This window comes from Pangasianodon hypophthalmus, chromosome 15, assembly GCF_027358585.1.
Source record: "Pangasianodon hypophthalmus isolate fPanHyp1 chromosome 15, fPanHyp1.pri, whole genome shotgun sequence".
Classification (NCBI taxonomy): domain Eukaryota; kingdom Metazoa; phylum Chordata; class Actinopteri; order Siluriformes; family Pangasiidae; genus Pangasianodon; species Pangasianodon hypophthalmus.
In genome coordinates this window covers 3141257-3163089 of record NC_069724.1, presented here as the reverse complement: position 1 = coordinate 3163089, position 21833 = coordinate 3141257, and the positions used below count along the sequence as shown (strand labels likewise).

General features: G+C 37.5%; 1 protein-coding gene and 1 long non-coding RNA gene across 4 annotated transcripts; both read left to right on the top strand.

The window, feature by feature from the left end:
• The first annotated feature begins 3571 nt into the window (after positions 1-3571).
• On the top strand, positions 3572-15877 carry ddx52 (DEAD (Asp-Glu-Ala-Asp) box polypeptide 52). Of its 2 annotated transcripts, none has more exons than XM_034311178.2 (15): positions 3572-3727; positions 4348-4570; positions 4700-4863; positions 5895-6080; positions 7231-7374; positions 7473-7584; positions 7769-7841; positions 7985-8188; positions 9248-9338; positions 10087-10209; positions 13115-13265; positions 14389-14464; positions 14571-14642; positions 15008-15106; positions 15243-15728. In XM_034311178.2, the coding sequence occupies exons 1-15, from the start codon at positions 3641-3643 to the stop codon at positions 15271-15273; spliced, it is 1836 nt and encodes a 611-aa protein (XP_034167069.2). In that variant the 5' UTR covers positions 3572-3640; the 3' UTR covers positions 15274-15728. The 2 variants fall into 2 exon arrangements, with proteins under 2 accessions (XP_034167069.2, XP_026794535.3); XM_026938734.3 differs by lacking the exon at positions 15243-15728 and adding an exon at positions 15757-15877 and having other exon boundaries at positions 3573-3727.
• A 523-nt stretch (positions 15878-16400) lies between these two features.
• LOC113541632 (uncharacterized) lies at positions 16401-20661 on the top strand. Of its 2 annotated transcripts, none has more exons than XR_003404189.3 (4): positions 16401-17652; positions 19787-19870; positions 20049-20138; positions 20551-20661. It is a non-coding gene; the product is annotated as an uncharacterized LOC113541632 (long non-coding RNA). The 2 variants fall into 2 exon arrangements; XR_004579593.2 differs by having other exon boundaries at positions 19710-19870.
• Positions 20662-21833: the final 1172 nt, after the last annotated feature.

The window sequence follows — 21833 nt, the reverse complement described above, 5'->3', positions numbered from 1 at the left end:
TAGTGAAACGAAACAACGTTTCTCCAGGACCAGGGTGCTACATAAGACAACACAGAACTACAAGGGACTACATAATTTATACATAAAGTGCACAAGTGCAAACATGTGCAGACAGTACAAGACAGTACAATGACTACTGGGACAGACAATGGGCACAGTAAGTCCCAGTGCAGCGCCGACCAGTACACAGTTCTGTTTAAAAGTGAACCTAGTGACAATAGTGCAAAGAGTACAAGAGTACAAGTAGCTGAAATAGTGTAAACATAAGTGTAAACATATTTCACTCGTCCTTTTCAAAACAGTTGTAATAGGTTTATGAGCCCCCAGAAGGACGCTACTCATGGTGGCCACATTCACCTTTAGCGTAGCTGGGGATTTGTTGCCATATAGCAGTCCCTGAAGAAAGGTTAATATTTTGGAAATGGGACTGGATTCAGTCAGTGAAGTGTATACCCTTCACTGAACATGCTTTCATGTAAGGGCCTTAGTTCACTATTTGTTCTAGTCCCCCTGGGCAGGGGGTGCCAATACTCTTCATTCTTTTGGGATTGCAAATGTGCTTGGGAAGGAACAGGTTGATAAGGCACCACTCCCAAGCAGACCCCTTTTGTTAGAAAAGCCTTACATCTCCAGCAAACTATAGCCTCTGCCCCTCTTGCTTAAATGAGGACACATCTCTGTTTGTGGCACTTGGGGTCCAGCCATAGGCTGATCAGGGGATGTAGCCAGACCTTTTACAATAGACTAATTGATTTTCTTGGGGTGGCAATCTAGGGTGGGGTAAAATACTAATCTGCATCCATAGAAAAATGACACAATGTGGCACCCCCTATCTGTGTATGGCCTGATCCCCATAATACATAAAAGGCACACACCTAAGCAACATACAACATAGCTTACATAACATTAAGCTACATCTTATGAGGTATGGCAGAATTGCAAATTCAATATCATTAGTTAACTGTAGCTAACTGAAGAAATCCAACGTTATATGTCCAAATAATTAATATCATGAACATAAAAAAGTCTGACTAATGCTTACTCAGCTGTTTGCTCATTGTGGTCAGTGCTTCTTTGTTTGCAAGCTAAACTTCCCACATGACTTTACACATGTTGACAATACTCACCAATGGACAATGATGAAATTATTTCACCATTATTATTAAAACAGGCCTATCACAGCAAGAGTTACCAAGTCATTCAGTTTTGCATAATATGACACTGGTAACTGCACGGACACTAAGTAACGTCTAGGGCGGCCAAAGAGGTGGCCGTGTTTCACTTTGGAGTGGCACTACACACCACTGGCAACCACGTAGCTCCACCCATGAGGCTGATAACCCAACAATCCTAGCATTCTCAACAGGAGCTGGTATCATACACAGCAACATGGCTGAATCTGATGGAAATTGTCACCTAAGGTGAATGAGGTGAATGTAGGCCATTTGTATAAGTATGCTGTGTTTTAACAAGCTGGAAATTATATGAAATATTTTGAATTTCATGTAAGAAGGCCTATCTGCATGACAGGACTAATGCATTAGGAATTTAGCCAGGGAATCAAAATGGCCGTATAGTTACAAACGCATTGCATTGTGGGTAACTGTGTAGGCTGCAGTGACGTCAGTGAAAACATCCCATAAATGATATAATCCTGTGATTTGAATTACTACTGTCAGAGCTGATGTTATCGAAAGTTAATCAAAAATTACCAGTCATATTTGACAATTCAACAGTGCTGTGGAATAAAAGTAAATAAATAGTAATAAATTATCTCAAATGTGGATTGTAATATTTTATATCTGGATATTTACAGTATATTCAGTCGATCCCCGAGCTTCAGGGAAGTGTTTCAAGGCCTATTCTTTTTAATATAATGATAAGTGATGTTTTTTCAAAAGTTAGGCCTGAAATAGGAAGATCATTATATGCAGATGATGGAACTTTATGCAAGAGAGGAAGAAATGTTAAAAATGTGTAGGAAAGAATGCAGGAGGCAACAGATGAAGTTGAAAAGTCTTGAAAAGATGGACTCGAAATTGACATTTGGCACACGTTCAGAAAATAGTTGACAAATGCAAGAAGGGAATTTTACGGTGTTTGGCAGGGACAGACTGGGGTGCAAGCCGTCAATCACTAAAGAGAGTATACAGTGCACAAATCAAAATACAGTTTTTTTTGGAAGTTTGGTATATAGCTCATCATCAACAACATGGAAGAAAAAGATTGACGTAATTCAATCTCAGGCATTAAGAATTTGCTGCGGTGCATTTAGATCATCACCAGTAGTATCATTACAAGTGGAAATGGGAGAAATGCCTTTAGAGTTAAGACAATTACAATTAAAAATGGTTTATTGGACATCAGTAAAAGGACATGCAAATAGTCATCCAGTAAAGAATGTACTGGAGAAATGCCGGGAGTATGAGCACTCTCAGGTGGAAAGCTTTGGATGGCCTGCAGGTAATTTTACCACCTTAGTTATTTCCAGTGCCTTCAGTCGATCTCCAGTTGCTGGACAAAATTAATGGTAATGAAGCAATACTTAGACCAGAAGTATTTCCACTGTTTGCAAATGTACACAGATGGTTCAAAAGATCCAGATTCTGGGCAAACAGCTACAGCAGTGGTCATTCCCCAGCTCAAATAAAAGACAAACAAAAGGACATCAAATCATATATCAGTTTACACATTACAAATAATTGCAGTTGAGCTGGCACTTCAGTGGGTGAAAGAGATTCATCCTTTAAGTGTGGTGATCTGTTCAGATACTTTTTCTACTCTTATAAATTCATTGAACGGGAAATTGTCATCAAGACAAGACTTCTAGTAGAAATTCTTCAGACTCTATACAGGGTACATCAACAAGGGATAATCATTATTTTTTATGAGTACCAGCTCATGTAGGGGTGGAAGGTAAAGAAGAAGCAGATGATATGGCCAAGAAAGCTTTAAAGCATGCAGAATTAAATAAATTAGAAACTGAAGGATTATTTAAAGGAGCTGTAAAGGGAAATGTGGGAAGAAATGTGGGATAAGGAGGGAAAGGGAAGACATCTGTATAAAGGGTAGTAGGGCATGAGGGAGCAGTTTGTGGGCAATAGAAGGGATGATACTATTATTTCACATCTACGAATAGGGCACTGCATTAAATCAGACACTAAAATTAGGGCACTGCTTTAAATCAGACACTTAATATCACTGGTAAACATGACACGGGCTTGTGAAACACATGTAAACTTCCAGAGACAGTGGAGCATGTGCTGTGTCAGTGTATTGGATATAATAGTGAAAGCAAAACAAGTTAAGTCCTTAGGTTTAACACTACAGAACCTGTTAAGGAATACTTCAGTAGTTTCTAAGGCTCTGTTAGACTATTTAAAAGCAACAAATCTGATTACAAGAATTTAGTGTAGGAGTGTTTGTAGGAGTGTTGTATTTTTTTTTCCCTTTAACATTGTCAGCTCCACAATCCATCACAGTAGGTGGCAGAAATACACCAAAGGTTTGTTTACCAAACGCCATAAAACCCAAAGAAGAAGAAGAAGAAGAAGAAGAAGAACGTCGAGCTTTGAATCATCGAACGCTCTGCAATCGATTAGTAACCCTGTCCTCCATTGCTCTGTGCTCAACCTCCTCAATGGACGCCGTGGAGTTGTTCAAGAGGCTTGGAGCCGGCGCAAAGTTTGATTTTAAAAGATTTGGCAGAGATGCAGAAAGGTTTAAGGTGATGTCTAGCTATATTTCGGCCTTGCTTTTCATATAGTAGTCGTATTTTACAGAAGCGTTGGCATTCTACAGGTATTTTTGTTAGCAAAGTCGTTTAGCTCTAGCTAACAAACATGTGTCTCCATTCTGCGTGGTGTTTACATGCCGAGTGAGCTAGCCTGCTAACACAGCTGCACAGGAGTACTTACTAATTAGTTTTGCAATTAGGTCTTAATTTTAATTAATTTGAATCAGAAATATTTGTCAAACATTGTGTTTTAAATATCATAGAGCAGCAAGCCAGTTTTTTAAGCTAGCTCCCTGGTTTGCTTGTATAGAACTGAACTGAGCTGAACAGTCAAGTTATAAACTCTTTTTTTGTGCTTTTTTTTGTAAATTATCATAAATGAAACCCCTACACATGGATTCCCACGACCTTAAATACCTTCATTTCTATCTAGCTAGGTTTATAGAAGTAGATAAATCACCTCAGTTTCCCAGATCCTCCTCTTCCTCAGCCTGGTTGTGATGTTACTGTATTTAAGTACTTTTCAGTGGTTTAAACACACTAAATACATCAAACAGTGTTTATTTAATTTCTCTCAACTTTCTCTCCTTTTTCCTTCCTCTATGAAACAGGTGGTGAAGTCTCAGAACAAAGAGATCTCCAACCCTTTGACTGAGATTAGCTTCTTTGGCAAAACCAGAGAAGAGCCAGCTGAAGAGTCCAGACATGATGATGATGATGATGATGATGATGATGATGAAGAGCACGAGTCAGAGGAAGATCATCCGACCATCAGGGAGGAATCGCTGAGCAAGCTGAGGAAAAAAGGGAAAGGGGATAAAAGAAAAACTCAGGGTAAAAGACAAACAGTAACAGTTTATGTGGAGCTGGCTATTTATTATGAATGTCTGGAATGCTGCTGTAGAAACTTCTGACATGAAGTCATCATAGTTGTCTCTCTCGCTCCTTTCTGTTAATGCACAGATTCAGAAGATGAGCGTGATGATGACGATGATGGTGATGATGATGATTCAGAGCAGACGGGGATTCAGTGGATGTCTTCGCAAGACAAGAAGGTGAAAGAGCCAAAGAAAAAGGCCACAGATGGACCATCAATAAAGAGATTAAAGCAGCTTCACAAAGAGAAGGTAGGAAAAGCATCTAATGCTCTACTATGTAATCTGTGATTAAAATATGTGTGAGAGATGTCGTGTCATTACGAACAGAAGTGCCACCATCTCCGGTTTAGCCGTACTATTTATGTGTTTTGTGCTAAAGCAGCATCAAGTCAAGTGGCTTTATTGTCAACCATATACAGCTAGTTAGTACACAGTGAAACGAAACAACGTTCCTCCAGGACCAAGGTGCTACATAAAACAAAACAGACAAGAGACATTACATATATTTACGTAATTACATCTGTCCAAGCTTAGATAAAATCATTCCAAGCTTAGATAAAATCTGCATGGCAGAAAGGACGCAAGATGTGAAAAGATGTGCATTTATCTAGGTAAACGCTGACCTATGAATATACGCACCACAAACGTGTGAGCTAATAGAAAACAAATAATAGAAAAACCTAAAAACGTAGATAGAAAACACAGAGGATTTTGCATGCCTGTGTCGATTAACAGGTTTTTCAGTGTTTAAAAAAAAATCGCAGGGTTATTCATGTCAGTAATAAACTTGTAAAGATCAGGTTTCTTTTTTTATTTGAAGTTTAAGTTCGTACACATTTTATTTATACGTATTACACATATTACATTGTATACATATATTACTTATGTATAATGTTATATGTTTTATTATTATGTACAACATTCATCATGAGCTGGACTGCAGAATGGACATGCGCTCGTGTTACAAGATTAATAATTGCATATGTATATATATATTTTTATATATATATATATATATACATATATTATGTTTCACTGGTTTCTTGTAAATCCAAACATTTCTGCAGTTTACAGTTAAATATCAGTTCCACCAACAGCTTAATGCTGTTAGCATGGAGCTACTCTCTCTCTCTTTTTCTTTTTTTCTTTTTTTTTTTTTTTTTTTTCTTTCTTCTTTCTTCTCTCCTTCTTTTTGTCTGCCTGCTAGGATTTTCTAGTGATCATATTAGCAGTACCTCTGTGTTAGAAACTCATTTGCTTGTTTTGTCTGACTCTTTCAGCTCAATCAGATCCGGCATCAGAACAGGATTAATGTGCACGGCACCGACGTCCCAGACCCTCTCGGCACGTTCGAAGAGCTTCAGCAGGAATATGAGCTGGATTCCCGGATCATTCAGAACATCAGAGCAGCTGGCTTTCAGACCCCCACGCCCATTCAGATGCAGGCCATCCCTCTGATGATGCACGTAAGTCAGTGTCTGTCTGTCTGTCTGTCTGTCTGTCTGTCTGTCAGATTTCTCAGGATGCACCAACACCAGATGAGTCACGTGAGTAAACAGGCAGAGGTACTTATACTTTATTACTTATATTGTATTTCACACACGCATATTACCATACATATGTTTTGGATATAAAGTTTTGTGCACTATAGCTCCTTAACATACATGTTCAGGGTGCTATAATAATTGTAGTATGAAATTTATTTCACATCTGGCCAGTTGCATAAGCTTCACTACCCTCTGACCCTGTACAAGCGTATTCAATCTCTACATCCTGATTATTAAGCTTGTGTGATATTGCTTTTCCCTGCTCACGATTTACCATTTAATAGTCCAGAAAAACAGAAAAGTGATCATTTCCACTGTGTTAGGTTTACGGAGAGTAGCGGAGGGTGTAACAGTATTACCCAGCTGTGCAGACGGGAACTGCTTGCCGGCAGTGTCAATCACAAAAACTCTTTTTAGGTTTGTAGGATTTTTAGGTGATTCTGCACCAGTGTGCAGTAAACGGTACACTTTTGATATAACCCTTTTACATTTCAGTTGTCTGCATGTCCATAGGACTGACATTGTTTACTGCTGATCTGCTGCTCATAAGGTTTAAACGCGTCTGAGTGCTGACCAGGAAAAGAAAATCGAAAGAGCCATTTTTGAATATTTTTGGCATTTGTAATAAATAGTTAACTGGTGTGAAATATATACTTGCATAATGTTAGTTAAGTTGACCATACGTTGATAAATTTTATTTAAAAATATTTTCCGTTTACATAAAGTGAGGGCTCCCCAATTGGTAGCATGTGAAATGAGGGAAGGGGGCGGAGCTTCCAGGCTGCAGATTAATATTGTGTTCAAAACACGTGTGTAAATCCTTCCAGATTCACATCAATTTTAAAAAGAGACTTTTTGCTAGGAACTTTTAGTGTTACTTAGGAGAACTCGTAATCGGAAAATTAATGAGTAAGGACGGTCAAGAACAAAAGAATTAGTAATTTCTGGAATCTGTGTTATATTTTTGTAATACATTTTAGAAAGCTTGCAGTGTGAGCCAAGCATTTTTACGATTTTAGATAATAAAATATTATCTGTAGGCTTAACATGTTATTCTCGTACACTTCAGAGACGAGAAATCCTGGCGTGTGCCCCCACAGGCTCGGGGAAAACCATAGCCTTCTGCCTGCCTGTGCTGGCGCATCTCCGTCAGCCGCTCAACAAGGGTTTCAGAGCGCTCATCGTAGCGCCCACGAGAGAGCTGGCCAGTCAGGTGAGACCTTAAAACACACCGGTTTTAGCTACTGTTCGAACGCTCTGATTTAAAGGCAACTTGTTTTCAATGAGGTAATGTAAACTGCTTGCTTGTAGACGCACAGAGAGCTGCTGAAGCTGTCCGAAGGAGTGGGCTTCAGGGTTCACATGATTAACAAAGGAGTGGATGCAGCCAAAAAATATGGTCCCAAGTCAGCAAAAAAGTTTGGTAAGTTTCCATGCAATTAAATAAAAATGTGTATACAATGATGTCTACAGCTAACATCGAAAAAATTTGGATATAACAAAATGTACAATAGCAAATAACAAAACTGGGTTTTGAGTTTCATTCCTTCAGCAGCGTGAACGAGTGCAGGAAATGTTGCTGTTATGACTTGAAATTTCTTTCTCAGACATACTGGTGACGACGCCAAACAGGCTGATCTACCTGCTCAATCAGGACCCTCCAGCTGTTGATCTCAGCAGGTCAGTTAACTTCAGGACTTTCATAGTCCAGACCAAAGAGTACAAAATCGACATTAACATGACTACACAGTAAATGAAAGAATATAATTAGTGCTGCTGTTTGTGTTGTGTTGTAAAATGTCTTGTCGCTGTGGCGTGCGCAGCGTGGAGTGGCTGGTGGTGGACGAGTCCGATAAGCTGTTTGAGGATGGTAAGACTGGCTTCAGGGAGCAGCTGGCCACCATCTTCCTGGCCTGCACCTCTCCCAAAGTTCGCCGCGCTCTCTTCAGTGCCACTTTCACCACGGAGGTCGAGCAGTGGTGCAAACTCAATCTGGACAATCTTGTCTCTGTTAACATCGGGCCCAGGTATGAAAGATGTCTGCATCTCATTTATTAACCTGGGTTATTTCTTTCATGTTTAACCCTTTATAAACTTCCCAAGGGTTAAACAGTACTGTGATATTTTTTACACCAGTGTCTTTCCATTCATGCAGCTGTTTTTGTGCACGTTGCCTAAATTTTGCAGACAGTTTCCTAGTTTATTAAGCTGGATTCTAACTATTTTTTTGTAAAACATTTGCACAACAAATGTAGTATTTGTAAAAAAAAAAATAATAATAATAATAAAATAAAAAAATCCAGTTAGCTTGGTCAAATGTTAAAATTCTACGAGTGCTCATGAGTTTGTACAAATTTACACACAAGGAGACTCACTAATGTGAAGCTTGATTGGCTTCAAATCATATAATTGGCAATGAGTTAAATTAAAATTTTGTGAAACGTCCTTGTTTCTTATTAGCAATTCAAAACAAATCCACGAATTAAGAGAAATAAGACAAGCCCCAACCCTGCCAAGCTGCCACTGCTGGGCCCTTGAGTAAGGCCCTTAACCCTCTCTGCTCCAGCGGTGCTGTATCTTGGCTGACCCTGTGCTCTGACCCCAGCTTCCTAATAAGCTGGGATATGCGAAGAAAAGAATTTCACTGTGCTGTAATGTATATGTGAAAAATAAAGGCTGCTGCTTCTTCTCCATTAAATTAGAACAAAAGTAATGGTACCCTATAAAACGAGGAAGTGTTTGTGTGTCTGTTGTAGCTGACATGGTGGAGTGGCTGAGCTGCATTACTAGAAGTTTTAGCACAGTTTTAGTCCTAAAGAGGTGCGGGCTAATCATTTAGCCATCATTTTCAGCTCTCTGTGAGCTTCACTAAATGTAGGCTTGTCACCGAATGTGGATCAGCTGTGCCGTGAACGCAGTTTATAGTTGACGTTTATCAACATATGCAGGTAAACATGAAGAAAATCAGTTTTACCAAAACTGTTGTAAATCTGGCAGGAATTTTTGGGTAAGATTTTTTTTTATAATACATATTTATAAGGCCCAGTCTTATCGATGTTATATAATTGCGTTGTTTCTGTCCACAGGAACTCTGCAGCAGAGACGGTAGAGCAGGAGCTTCTGTTTGTAGGTGCAGAGAATGGCAAGCTGCTCGCTATAAGGGACCTGATAAAGAAGGTTGGTGAGAATTTGGATGTTATTAAAATCAACAGATGGACAAGTAACTACAGCTGACCTTAAAGCAGAGGCTGGTGAATATGAGCATTCGCTGCGAGGACTTGTCCTTGAGTGGTTTCTGACTTTATCAGAGTATACAGAAAGATGTAGAGCTTGATAGCTTTCTTTAATGCTGCCAGTTTCACTTTCACTAAATTGGTGTTGGGAGAGGAAATGAGGAATGCAGGATTTTTGGCTCCTGAAAAAAAAGCTTTTAGATTAGGAGTTAACATTTACATGTTTTGTGTAGGAACAGTATAAGAGTCCCTGCTATGAGTTGTCACTCAAAATACGCCAAAGGGGCAGCCTTCTTTTTTTTTTTTTTTTTTTTTTAATGCCTTTGCCACTAGATCTGTCTGAGATTCTCGTTAGCGCGATATCTCAGCAACGAGTGGCTGAATGTTTGTAGGATTTATATGGGATTATCACTGGAACCAGCAGAAGGACTGATTAGATTTTGGAATTGATCCAAACAGGGTCAAGGTCACATGGACTTAATATATGTGCACTACAGTTTTTATCTCATGCAAGTGATTTGTGAAAGGACTATACTGAAAATATATAGGATTGGCAGGTTTGAGTTTGATGATGATTCTATTGTAAGACTATAAGGAAGAAAGACAGCCTGTGTGCACTGTGAGTTTTTTTTTTTTTTTTTAGATTTTTGGTTACTACAAACCCCTCATGCATCTTCTCAACTCTTATCCAGGGGTTTATGCCTCCCATGCTGGTGTTTGTGCAGTCCATAGAGCGAGCCCGAGAGTTGTTCCATGAGCTGGTGTACGAGGGCATCAATGTGGATGTGATTCATGCCGAGCGCACACAACAACAGGTCAGTAAAGAAAGAAAAGTGTAATGTGTGAATATACACACACACATACATACATACATACATACATACATACATAAATAAATACTGATCCCCTTCTAAAGAATTTACGTGAACGTAGTCTGGACTCTGTTGGTGTATAGGTTAAACACATAGGATGGATGTAACTGATAGACAGACAGCATGCCAGCAGTAGAAAACGCAGTGGCCGACACGCTGCAAATACAAAAAAAAAACATGCAAATTACGGAAACACCTGCAAAACGAAGCAACACTCGCAGTATGCGCATGGTTGTTCAAATATAGCTGCAATGTGTTTAAACACACTGTCCATTTGAGAAAACACCTGCTCAACCAGAAATGCTGCAATAAGCTGAAAACACAACACAGTGGAAATGTTTCTAGGGGACACGCAAACTGAATAAGAGCTATAAGTGTACGTTAGCTAAGTTTTTCGTCCGATCACTGCGTATATATTAGCCTCTTTCATCTCTTTTAGCTAAGCAACGTTATTTAATCGCATAAAACCACCTTGCATGAACTCGCTATGATCAAGATACTCGTTTCCTTTAAGGAATTTGACAGTAAACTAACTCAGCTTGTGAGTTCTTCTGCTTGTTTCTGTCACATGTCCCTTGGAAACATTTACAAGATCGTGTCCTGTCCTCGGCTTATTGCAGCGTTTCTGATTATGCGTTTTTTTTCTTTCTTCAGTTTTCAGTACGTTTTCTTCATACAGCCTGTGTGTTCTCATATTGAAAATGTAAATGTATTCACAGTTTTGTAGGCGTGGAAGAATTTCCTGCACTTTCTGAACCACCATGTGCATGTTATTCATCTGTATTTACAGCGCATTGGCCCCTGCTAGCCACTGTAAGAAAAGTAAGAATTTTTTACAACAGAAACATTCAAGGTGTTTACCAAAGCACAAAGGAGTGGCAGTGATGACATGAAGTTGTTGTTTAGATGGTTGTTGTTTTGGTTGATTATTTTTGTGCACCAAAGCAATCACAATGTTTTAGAATAACAGCAGGCATACAGTACTTCATAAATTAAGTATATAACATAATATAAGGGAAGAGTAGATGACATCAAGTAGTTCAAGTTTTCAGACAGTAAAACAGGTCTGGGTGTTTCCCCTGATTCACAGAAGCTGATCATTCTGAAGCGAAAACTAAATTTGCACAGTGTGACCCCGTCTATGTGTTACAAAATGTCTTTCCATTTGCATCAAGTTTTAACACATGTGTCATGTGTCAGCTAGCAGAGTGAGTAAACCCGCAAGTTCAGTGCATAGCACTTCGCCTGTTCCATCATTACAATCCAAAGTGAGCACTTTGCTGTGAACATCTGTATATATTTTTTTGGTCTTTTTTTTTTTTGGTCTGCTGCCAGATTAGGGGCAGTCGTGGCCTAATGGATAGAGAGTCGGACTTGCAACCCGAAGGTGAACCTGAAGGTTGTGGGTTCGAGTCTCGGTTCCGGCAGGGATTGTAGGTGGGGGAGTGAAGGACCAGCGCTCTCTCCCACCCTCAATACCACGACTGAGGTGAGACCCTTGAGCAAGGCACCGAACCCCCAACTGCTCCCCGGGCGCCGCAGCAAAAAAGACTGCCCACTGCTCCGGGTGTGTGTTCACGGTGTGTGTGTTCACTACTGTGTGTGTGCACTTGGTAGGGTTAAATGCAGAGCACAAATTCCGAGTATGGGTCACCACACTTGGCCACAAGTCACTTCACTTCAGATTGGATAACTGGTAACAGAAGATACAAGCTTAACAACTCATTGTTAACTCATTTTTCTCCATCAGTGACTAAATCCAGTGATTTCAGTGGCCTTTTAAGATTCATGCTTATCACACTGTATCACTTGATCCTAATTAAAACAGATTGTCATTTACGGCACGTGCCCTTATCCAGAGCGACTTACAGAGGATGTAAGTATCCTGTGATTAAAGGAAATTACTGCATTCTGCTCATGATGTGGGCTCGTAGTGTTTACACTCATATTGTAACCATCCTCTGGTCTGGTGTTCTCGCGTGCTGTCCTCTTGCTGTGGTTTATAGAGGAGAATCATAGCAGCCCTTGCTCTCTGATATTTTAATTCGTTGCACTGTGTGACTACAAACTACTAAAGATTTTGTGTGATAGCAAGTTCTGAGCAAAAAACCATACCGCATAATCCCGGCTTTAAATGTACTAAAATTCCCGTGTGAAATATTGAGATGACTTACAAATTCAGCGAATTGCAGAAGTTTTTATTTTTTTTGGTTTAATGGAGGCATAACCTACATTATGATGTAAGTGTGAAATCATTTTATTTTTCATGAGTTAGTGCTAAATGCTGTAAATATAAATGTAGTATTTGTACATAATGCTACAGTAATTCAGATTGTGGTCTTTTATTTACAGCACCATGCAAAAGTCTTGGCACATGCAAAGAAATGCTGTAAAGCAAAGATGCCTGCAGAAATTAGGAAAATTAAACATTTTTATATCAAAACTGTCCAACTTTTGTTCTTGCAAGAAAAACCTGATGGGCTTCATTATGTTTTTTTAATCTGAAAAATTGCCTATTATGTAACAGCTTACTTTGTTTACTGACATACAAACTTTTTTGGTAGCATTTAAACATTTTTTGGAAAAGTATTGTTTAGAAAGCTAAAATGTTTTTGTTCTGACTCAATAATGCAGAAGTCATAAAATAAAAAAATTCTATTACAAAATGTAATATATAATAAGACCTTTGAGTTGTGTTACATTTTTTTGTACTGCATTTTTTGTAATGCAAGCATGTTCTCTCCAAGTATAGTATTCAACCATAAAAAAGAAAAGATAAAAAAAAAACCCTCTGAAAATGTAGCTGGAAAGTTTGATGTTGTTCATGTCGTTTGTGCTCTGTGGTTAGAGAGACAACGTGGTGAGCAGCTTCCGTGCTGGTAAAATTTGGGTGCTCATCTGCACAGCGCTCATGGCTCGAGGGATTGACTTCAAAGGCGTCAATCTGGTGATCAACTACGACTTTCCTACGAGTGCTGTGGAATATATTCATCGTATAGGTTAGTAAGAAACTGGAGCTGTGCACTGATTTTTTTTTTTGTATAAAATATACAGGTGTGTGCAAAAGTTTGCAGCCTCCATGATTTAAGGAAACTGCAACATGAAGTGTGTTAGTAAGGTACTGAGCCACCAGAACAGCTTCAGTGCACCTTGGCACAGATTCTACAAGTCTCTGGAACTGTACTGGAGGAACGAACACTATTCTTAATCTAAAAGCGTAGTGGTGATGGAGGGTGCTGTCTAACACATCAGCCCATATCATCCCATAGGTCTCCCATCTCCCATAGCTCCCACTGGTTTGAGATCTGGGGAGTGTGAAGCCATAGGATGTGGTATACATCATTTTCTCATCAAACCATTCAGTTAACACTTGTGTCCTGTGGATGGGGTGGAGTCATCATTGAAGAGAGTTTGTGACTTTTCCTCTTCCTTGTCACTGCGCATCAATACAACGTCACAATTTATGCACAAAATATAGAATTCTAAAATCAAATTAAACATTGGTGTTTCTCAAAATAAAACAACAACACAAAACAAGGCAAATCCAAAATTTAGATTTTATTGACCAAGTATGTTTCTGTATACAAGGAAATTGACTCAGTTATTTAGCTCTCAACTGTGCTTGTATAGATATTACGAGATAATAGGGACACAAACAACAGAAAAATATTCCAAACACCAGTTTTGCCATAATATTCAGGGCTGAGAATAAAAAACAATGAGAAGATTCAAAAGCTGTTCCAAGAGGCTAGAAGGGGTTATAAAGGGTAACAACGTACCTATTTTCTAATCAGTTATTAATGAATATTTACATCAGATTCAGAAAGGTGATGTAATTTTTTTTTTTTTACACACTCTTTGACCATTTTATTACGTTCAATAATCAACATCTCTGAAATCTAACACACCAAATAGCTTTGTTTCAGTAAATAAAATATCATTATCATCTTTGTTTTGTCCCAAGGGTATGCAAACTTTTGCACTCGACTGTATAGTCTGCTGTGGGAATGTTTTATCTGCTGGAAAATGGTTTCTGTTTATTTCTGTTGATGCGGCTTGTATCCAATTCATGATTTAGTTTCTTAAATATTTATTTATCTTCGGGATCTCATCACTCTCCAGGCCGCACAGGAAGAGCAGGTCATAAAGGGAAAGCCGTCACATTTTTCACCGAGGCTGACAAACCGCTCCTGCGCAGGTATTAGTCATAGATAATTCACTTATTTAGAAAGATTTAGAAAAAAAAATCATGACTATTTCTAACTGTTTCCCATGTTTGTATGTTTTTTCTCTTTTTCCACCAGCATTGCCACTGTAATAAAACAAGCAGGATGTCCTGTGCCTGATTACATGATCGGATTCAAGAAACTAAAAAGGTACATTCCTGGATAAATGTATGATTTCTTCCAGAGTTAATTAGGATTGTATCAGATGTCTGTTTATTTCTATACATCTTATTAAATCTGCTCTTGTGAGAGTTAGCCATGCGTTTATTATTTTTTTTTTCTTCACCAGTTAAAATGCCAGGAAACCCATTGCTGGAATCGCTTATTTCATTATAACCGATTACTTCTCTTTCGAAGCTATTTGGTGAAATACATAAGCAAAGGCTGTGCATAACATATATATATATATATATACACTCTGTGATGCTTCTATAGGATTGTATAGTAAAGGTTTGGCATTCAGCATCATATATTCCCGAGTGTGTGATGTTTAAAGACGTTTTCCATCTCCACAGCAAAGTGAAGCGGCATCTTGAGAAGAAACCACCGAGAAGGTCAAAAATTCGCACAACACCTCGTTTTCTCATGAAAAAGAATCCCGGCAAAGTGAAAAGGTCTAAATTGTAATGAAGTACCTTGAGGAAGTATTCACACCCCTTGAGATTTTTCCTAATGTTGTTACTTTGCAGTCCTACTATAAAAATGATTATATTGACTTTGATATTTTTTTTTTTTTTTTTTTCTCCCCAGACATTACAGTCAGCATTTAGGCCATGAATAGTGAATGGTGAATGAATAGTATAGTATAAACAATGCTCGAAATTGAGCACAGGTTCCTTTCCATTGATCCCTGAGATGTCTCTACATCTTTATGAAGGTCCAATCATGGTAAATTTGCCACCTCAGTCAACATAAAGCCTGACTGCTGACTGTGCGTGTCGCAACAAAAATCAAGCCATGAGGTCAAAGAGTTATCTGTAGAACTCGGAAAAACTCTCATGCAATGAGAACTAAGATTCTGGTCTGGTCTGATTGGCCTAAATACTGACTATTATGTCTGCAAAAAATCAAGCACCATCACCCGGGCCTGTTCCCAGCCCCCCTCTTAAGAATGCACATTTACTCATTTGCCTTACTTTAACCCTAACCCTTTGGATAAAAAGCACCTGGGAAATGAGTAAATGTACATTTTTGAAGAGTGAATGTTCTAAAGTTCGACGTGTCCTCTGAACGTGTTTCTCTTCTGCTTTTTTATTTGGTTCAGGAAAAAGGGAAAAACTGAGGCAAAAGCAAATGGAGGCAAAGCAGATGACTGTGAAAAAAGCTGAGAGTTTGATAAAGAAACATTGTAAAAAGAAATTGTCTAATAAAACTTAAAAGATTGATTTCTGCTTTTGAGTATTTTTTCTGAACAGTTCCCATTTCTCTGAAGCTTCTAGAAAAGTACAATGAATTCAAAATCAGGTGAGAGATAGTAATGAATGAATTTTTGTCAAATAAAGCATTTTCCCTTATGAATTCATTTGTAGCATTACATTAATATAAACCTGCATGGTCCTGAAGTAACAAAAACAAAACAAAACAAAAAAATCAGAAGGGAATGAGAGAATCAGGCCTAAAGCATTTGAAAGAAATAATTAGAATTTTTTGGGTTAATAACCAAATTTCTGAAAATGGATCTTCTGCAGTGTGATGCGATATGATTCGATTTTCCTCCAGTTGATACGTGAGCATGTTTAGCTAGAATCTGGGGTAGCCCTATCACTAATTTGTGAATGATGATAACTTAGAGAAGGATTATTTTAAATGTATTAGAAGTCTCCTTGCTAGCCTGATGAATTCATACACGTATGAATTATTACACTTTTGAATTACTTTTTAACACCTTTTTTTTTTTTTTTTTTTTTTTTTTTTTTGGTCCTGGTGATTGGTATGATTGTTGATCATTTCAGTTTTTGCCCTTTAAATTGTTCCATTGATCTAAATTTTCCAAATTGTTACCCCTCCTAATATTCATTACACTAATGACTTTAATTTCATTTCAGATGTTTTAGATCTCTTTAGATCTTTAGAAAAAAAATGTATGCCCATGCTTTATGCATCTACTTCATGTGTCTGTGATTTACTTACTATTTGTTCATTTATTTATTACTTCTCGTGCCAAATTCCTTTTTCCCTTCAAGCCTAGTTCCTTAATTTTTTGCCAATTAAACAACCACTTCTTTTTTTTTCTTCCCTAATTATTACTTCTGTACAGAAGCAGTTGTGCTGTCATGTGGAAGATTTCTCTTTCTCATGAAGTAAAAACTCGAGTGGTATGAGATTGCTCTCAGATTGACTGAAGTTGCTGTGTTACTGTGTGGGTGGATGTGAAGTCATAACATGTTAGAACACTAAAAACTAAAGCTTTCTGGCATTATGGACTTATACACAAAGTGCATTCAGGAAATATTCACATCACCCCAGTCTTGAGTATCTCTTACTTTGTAAAAGAAGTTTTTGATGCACTGTTACAGGTAAATAATTATAATGTAATTGTGATGAAAGTACTGATGTTTGATGTTACCTCTGAGCATGATAACATCTGCTGCTCTCTTTTTTTTTTCCAGGAAAAATGAATAAAATGACTTTGAACTCTGTCTTATAAAACATGACAAACTCAAAAAGTTACCTCATGTTTTGGTTTGTTTCTTTTGATTTAATTGGATCAAACAACCTATTACTGTGATACATTAAATAGTAGATAATTAAACAAAAATATGCTCAGGGAACCAAAAAAAAAAACCAAAAAATGTGGGCTTCCTGTTTGACGGTTACACATGCAAATTGAAAAGCTGTTTGAAATGTTCATCATGAGTAATCTCTAACCACAACCTCAAGAGAGCTACTCAAATTCACCAGCGCCCTTTTTGGTTTTTTACACATCTGGAGGAAATGAAAATGGCCTTGAAATTAGTTCTTAAGTCTTTTGACTTGGTATTCGTCGCTCCATATGGGAAAAGAATTTCAAGCAGAAATCTTCAGTTTTTTCAAGGAAGCTTAAGAATTGAAGAAGCTTCAGTTGTTGACTGGAATTCAAGGATTAATTCAATTCTTTAATTCAACTCAAGAGACTCTGCTGTGGCAAGAAACTGGTGGCCAGGATGATGTTCAAGAAATGGTAGATAAAGAATTTATCTTTCATATATTATTTAAATATAAAGCTGTAGGTTTGAGTTAAACAAAGTAAATGTGTTCAAATTCATAATATCCAGTCATCTGTAAAGCACTAGATGGAGCTAACGGGTTTGTGCGTAACGTTGCGTTTGTGTATAACTCTGTTTAGGTACTGGTACGTTTTGAAGAAGATATTTTTGATCTTTCAATAAAAATCAACTTCTATGTGCATATCCTTAAAGTCTTAAACTTTTATTAGCCTGCTTGTCAGGACATCGTTTTGTTTGTTCGTTTGTTTAGTGAACGACTCAAGAGCTGGCATCAAGTTTTGGCTTTCCTTTTAAGATGTGAACAGATTTGACATAGAAGCTTTATATAGTTGTTAATTACTAAATGCGAATCTAATCAAATCGAATCCTAATCATTATTGCATAGGAATAATTTTTTTAAACTTGATGGAGTTACTGAGTCTGTTTTAGAGCCGTGCGCTTTTCTGTACGTTTTACGCATGCGCGCTCGGTGGTGCTGGTTTTTTTTTTTCTGAGTTCATTTTTACGCATTTCTACCTTTCTACCATGGTGAGCATTGAAGTCTTAAAGAAAATTCTTCAATTTTTATCCTTAAATATATGCAAACTTCTATGTGTATAGTCTTAACAATTTAACATAAATGTCTATTTTAATTCCTAGCATGCAGAGTAATTCTAGTAGGTCTGCTTGTCAGGACATTGTTTACTTGTTTAGTGGTTGTCGAGTGTTGCCATCTTGTTTTATTGCGAGTTTGTGAACAGATTTTGACATAAAAGCTTCATATAGGTGTTAATTATCGATCGGTGTGAAATATAAATGAACTATTTAACATTTACTATTCAGCATGCAAGCTGAATACGTGCGGTTGAAGTTTTGACCTCGACACGTACTGTTTTTCCTCGTGATAGGCTTCTGTAGGCCTCAGCCTTAATCTCCATCAATATTAAGTAAAAAATGACGATATTATTTAAGTTCAAAATACACAGCAAAGAGGCATTGGATGTTTAACCTGTCGCTTTGTGGCTTGTTATTCTCGGTTACTGAGAAACATATATTCAGCTATACTAACATGCTAACCTGTATTTATGCTAATCAAGACGTTAGCAGTTAATTTTACTGTTAGTCATTGCAATATCTTAGTTACGTGTTTATACTACAGAAGGTTGTGTAATGTAACAGCTATAAAGCAGACACTATGAAACTAGAAATATGAATTGTTTTCATTCCGATTCTTTCATTTTTAACAATTTGTTTGGATAACAAAGACAAATAAAGAAATAACATGCAATTTGATCTTGTGAGTTAGTACACTGTAAACTGAATGTAATTTGAAGAAAAGTTTTGGGGAAAAAATGAAGTCAATTTTGGAGTTCACCAAATCTGTTTAACTGAATTCGTGTGTAAAATGGAAATATCTTGTGTAATAATTCAACTGTGTTTAATTTAAATATGTTGGAAATGTTTTACATGGAGGTTCCTTTAACTGACATTATTTAATACATTAGTTAATGTGAACAAACTATGAACTTTGACAGTAATGTACCATCAGCAACATTAACAAAGTCACTAACACTTGACAATCAGTGAATTCAATGAATAAAATGAATCAGACATTAACCACCATGAGCAACATAATTCCCACATGAGAATAAAAGGCAAGTTCTAATATTTGCACGTGGGGTTCAGAAAATGATCAGCATTTAAGAACATGCTGTAATTATGTAATTATGAACTTATATGGACTTTAGTCATTCGTTTAATAATGAAAAACATTAAACAATGCAGGTGTACTCATTGTTTAATGTTTTTCAGTATTAAACGAATGACTTAAGTCCACATAAGTTCATAATTACAATAACGAGTAACATTTTAAACAAATGTCAACAAAGTTAATTAAGTTGAGACATTTAATTGGCATTACTAATTAATGTTAATTACTGGAACCTTAACCTAATATTTCAAAGGGTGTGTCATCTTAGAAATACTACTATTACTACTACTAATAATAATAATAATAATGATGTTGATTCAGGGGTCCAGGCTTTCAAAAGACCAGCAATACAATAATAATAATAATAATAATAATAAATGATGATGATGATGATTCAGGGATCGCAGCTATCTAAGGACAATCACAGCAAACTCTCTGAAGAGAGCGAAGCCTTGCTCTCCGCTCCAGCTGAACAGGAGAAGGTAATCATACTGCTTTTTTCACTAATTCTATTGGTTTATAATGTCCTTGTTAACTTATTTAGCTAATAGATTTTATCCGTTAATAACAAAATAATTAAAATAACATTAAAGCACATAAATGCTGTTTTATCCCCACATGGGAATTTTAATGTAGGTCTTTTTTCTCCATGTTTTGTAGTTTCCGGTTCAGTGCTCGGATGACCAAGCTGGATTAAGCGGCGTCGTTATTTATGAAAATGACACTTTCTCCATGTCAAATCCATCACAAGTGAGTTTCCTTCTGCGCTGGCTGCTCTCTTAAATCAAAATAGGGCTGCTCATTGGTTTGTGCTCCAGCCACGTGCCTCCTCCTATTGCATTCTGGGAATTGGTCAGTGATACGGGTTAGATCACAAAGCTTTGATAGTGAGAGATTTACAAAACATCAATCGGCTGATTGAAACTATATTTTAAAGTATGCTTTCTAAATTTAGGGTCCTACTTAGGAAAGAAAACATACTTTACTTGTGCTGCTTTATTTCATTTCCCTTTATATTGCAATAAATCACTAAAGTGGAGTCATGACATGAACAAAGTGTACAATATTTCGAACTGTCCTCCGTTTGTGTATTTAGTGTGATCATATTGGTTTGAATATATGTTATACTGACTTGTTTCTTTGTTTTGTTTTAAAATTTCAGTGTGAAGAAAACCCTCAGGTGGAAAAAGAGCATGATTGAGCATTATTAATATTAAAACACTCCAGTAATGCATTAAGGGATCAGTTTGAAATTAAACTGGTGTTAAATATATTCTTTGTCAAATGATGTTGTATTTGGTATCACAGCATTGTATTTCTCTGCCTTAGCTGAGAAAATAATTCACTTTTTTATAGATGAGAGTTAAGATTCAGTGGGTTGTAAACAAGGAGCGAGGTGCTGAGAACAAAAGCAGCTGAGACGGGATTTCACTTGCAATATAAACAGGCTGTTATTCAGTAAATATTCAATAACCCTTAATAAAATTAATAGGTCAATGTACAGTATGTACTTACAAGAGTGAGGAATTCAAATCTGGTCTTACTGATGGATACTGTGAGTTTGAGTGGATGCCATGTAAAGACCATAAGATTTGGTCTGACCTGAACAAGCCAAACCCTGGAACAATAGGTGTGAGGGGGGAAGTCCTTCTCAGTCCATCTACTGGCATGTTTTTGGGAGGTGAGAGGAAACCGAAGAACCAGGAGGAAACCCATACGGACAATGGGAGTAAATGCAAAACTCTGCCTAGACTGCAATCCATGCTCAGGATTGACCTGGGAACCCTGGAGCTGTGAGGCAGCAATGCTATTTTGTGCCACCCTGCCTCCCGTAAACAAACGTGTAGACCATATAATCAATTCTACACTTAACAGGGAATCAATGCAACACCTGTACACCTGCTCATTCATGCAATTATCCAATCGGCCAATCATGTGGCAGCAGCACAATGCATGCAGTCATGCAGATACAGGTCAAAAGCCTCAGTTAATGTACATATCAAACATCAGAATTGGGAAAAAAATTTGATCTCAGTGTGGGCAGAAATGCCTTGTTGCTGAGAGAGGTCAAATGGGAATGGCCAGACTGGTCTGAGCTAACAGGAAGGCCACAGTAACTCAAATAACCACTCTTTACAACCGTGGTGAGCAGAAAAGCATCTCAGAATGCACAACACAAATGTACACATTACACAGCACAACACATTGAACCTCGAACACACTTAACACTGCTTGATTCAATAGTATACAGTTATAGAAGAGAAATGATTTGTAATAGCACTACCCGCTGTCACCCAGATGAGGATGGGTTCCCTTTTGAGTCTGGTTCCTTTTAATGTTTCTTCTTCATGTTGTCTTAAGGATTTTTTTTTTTCTTGCCACTGTCACCTCTGGCTTGTTTATTAGAGATAAGTTTAAAATTACGGCCGGATTTCTGTAAAGCTG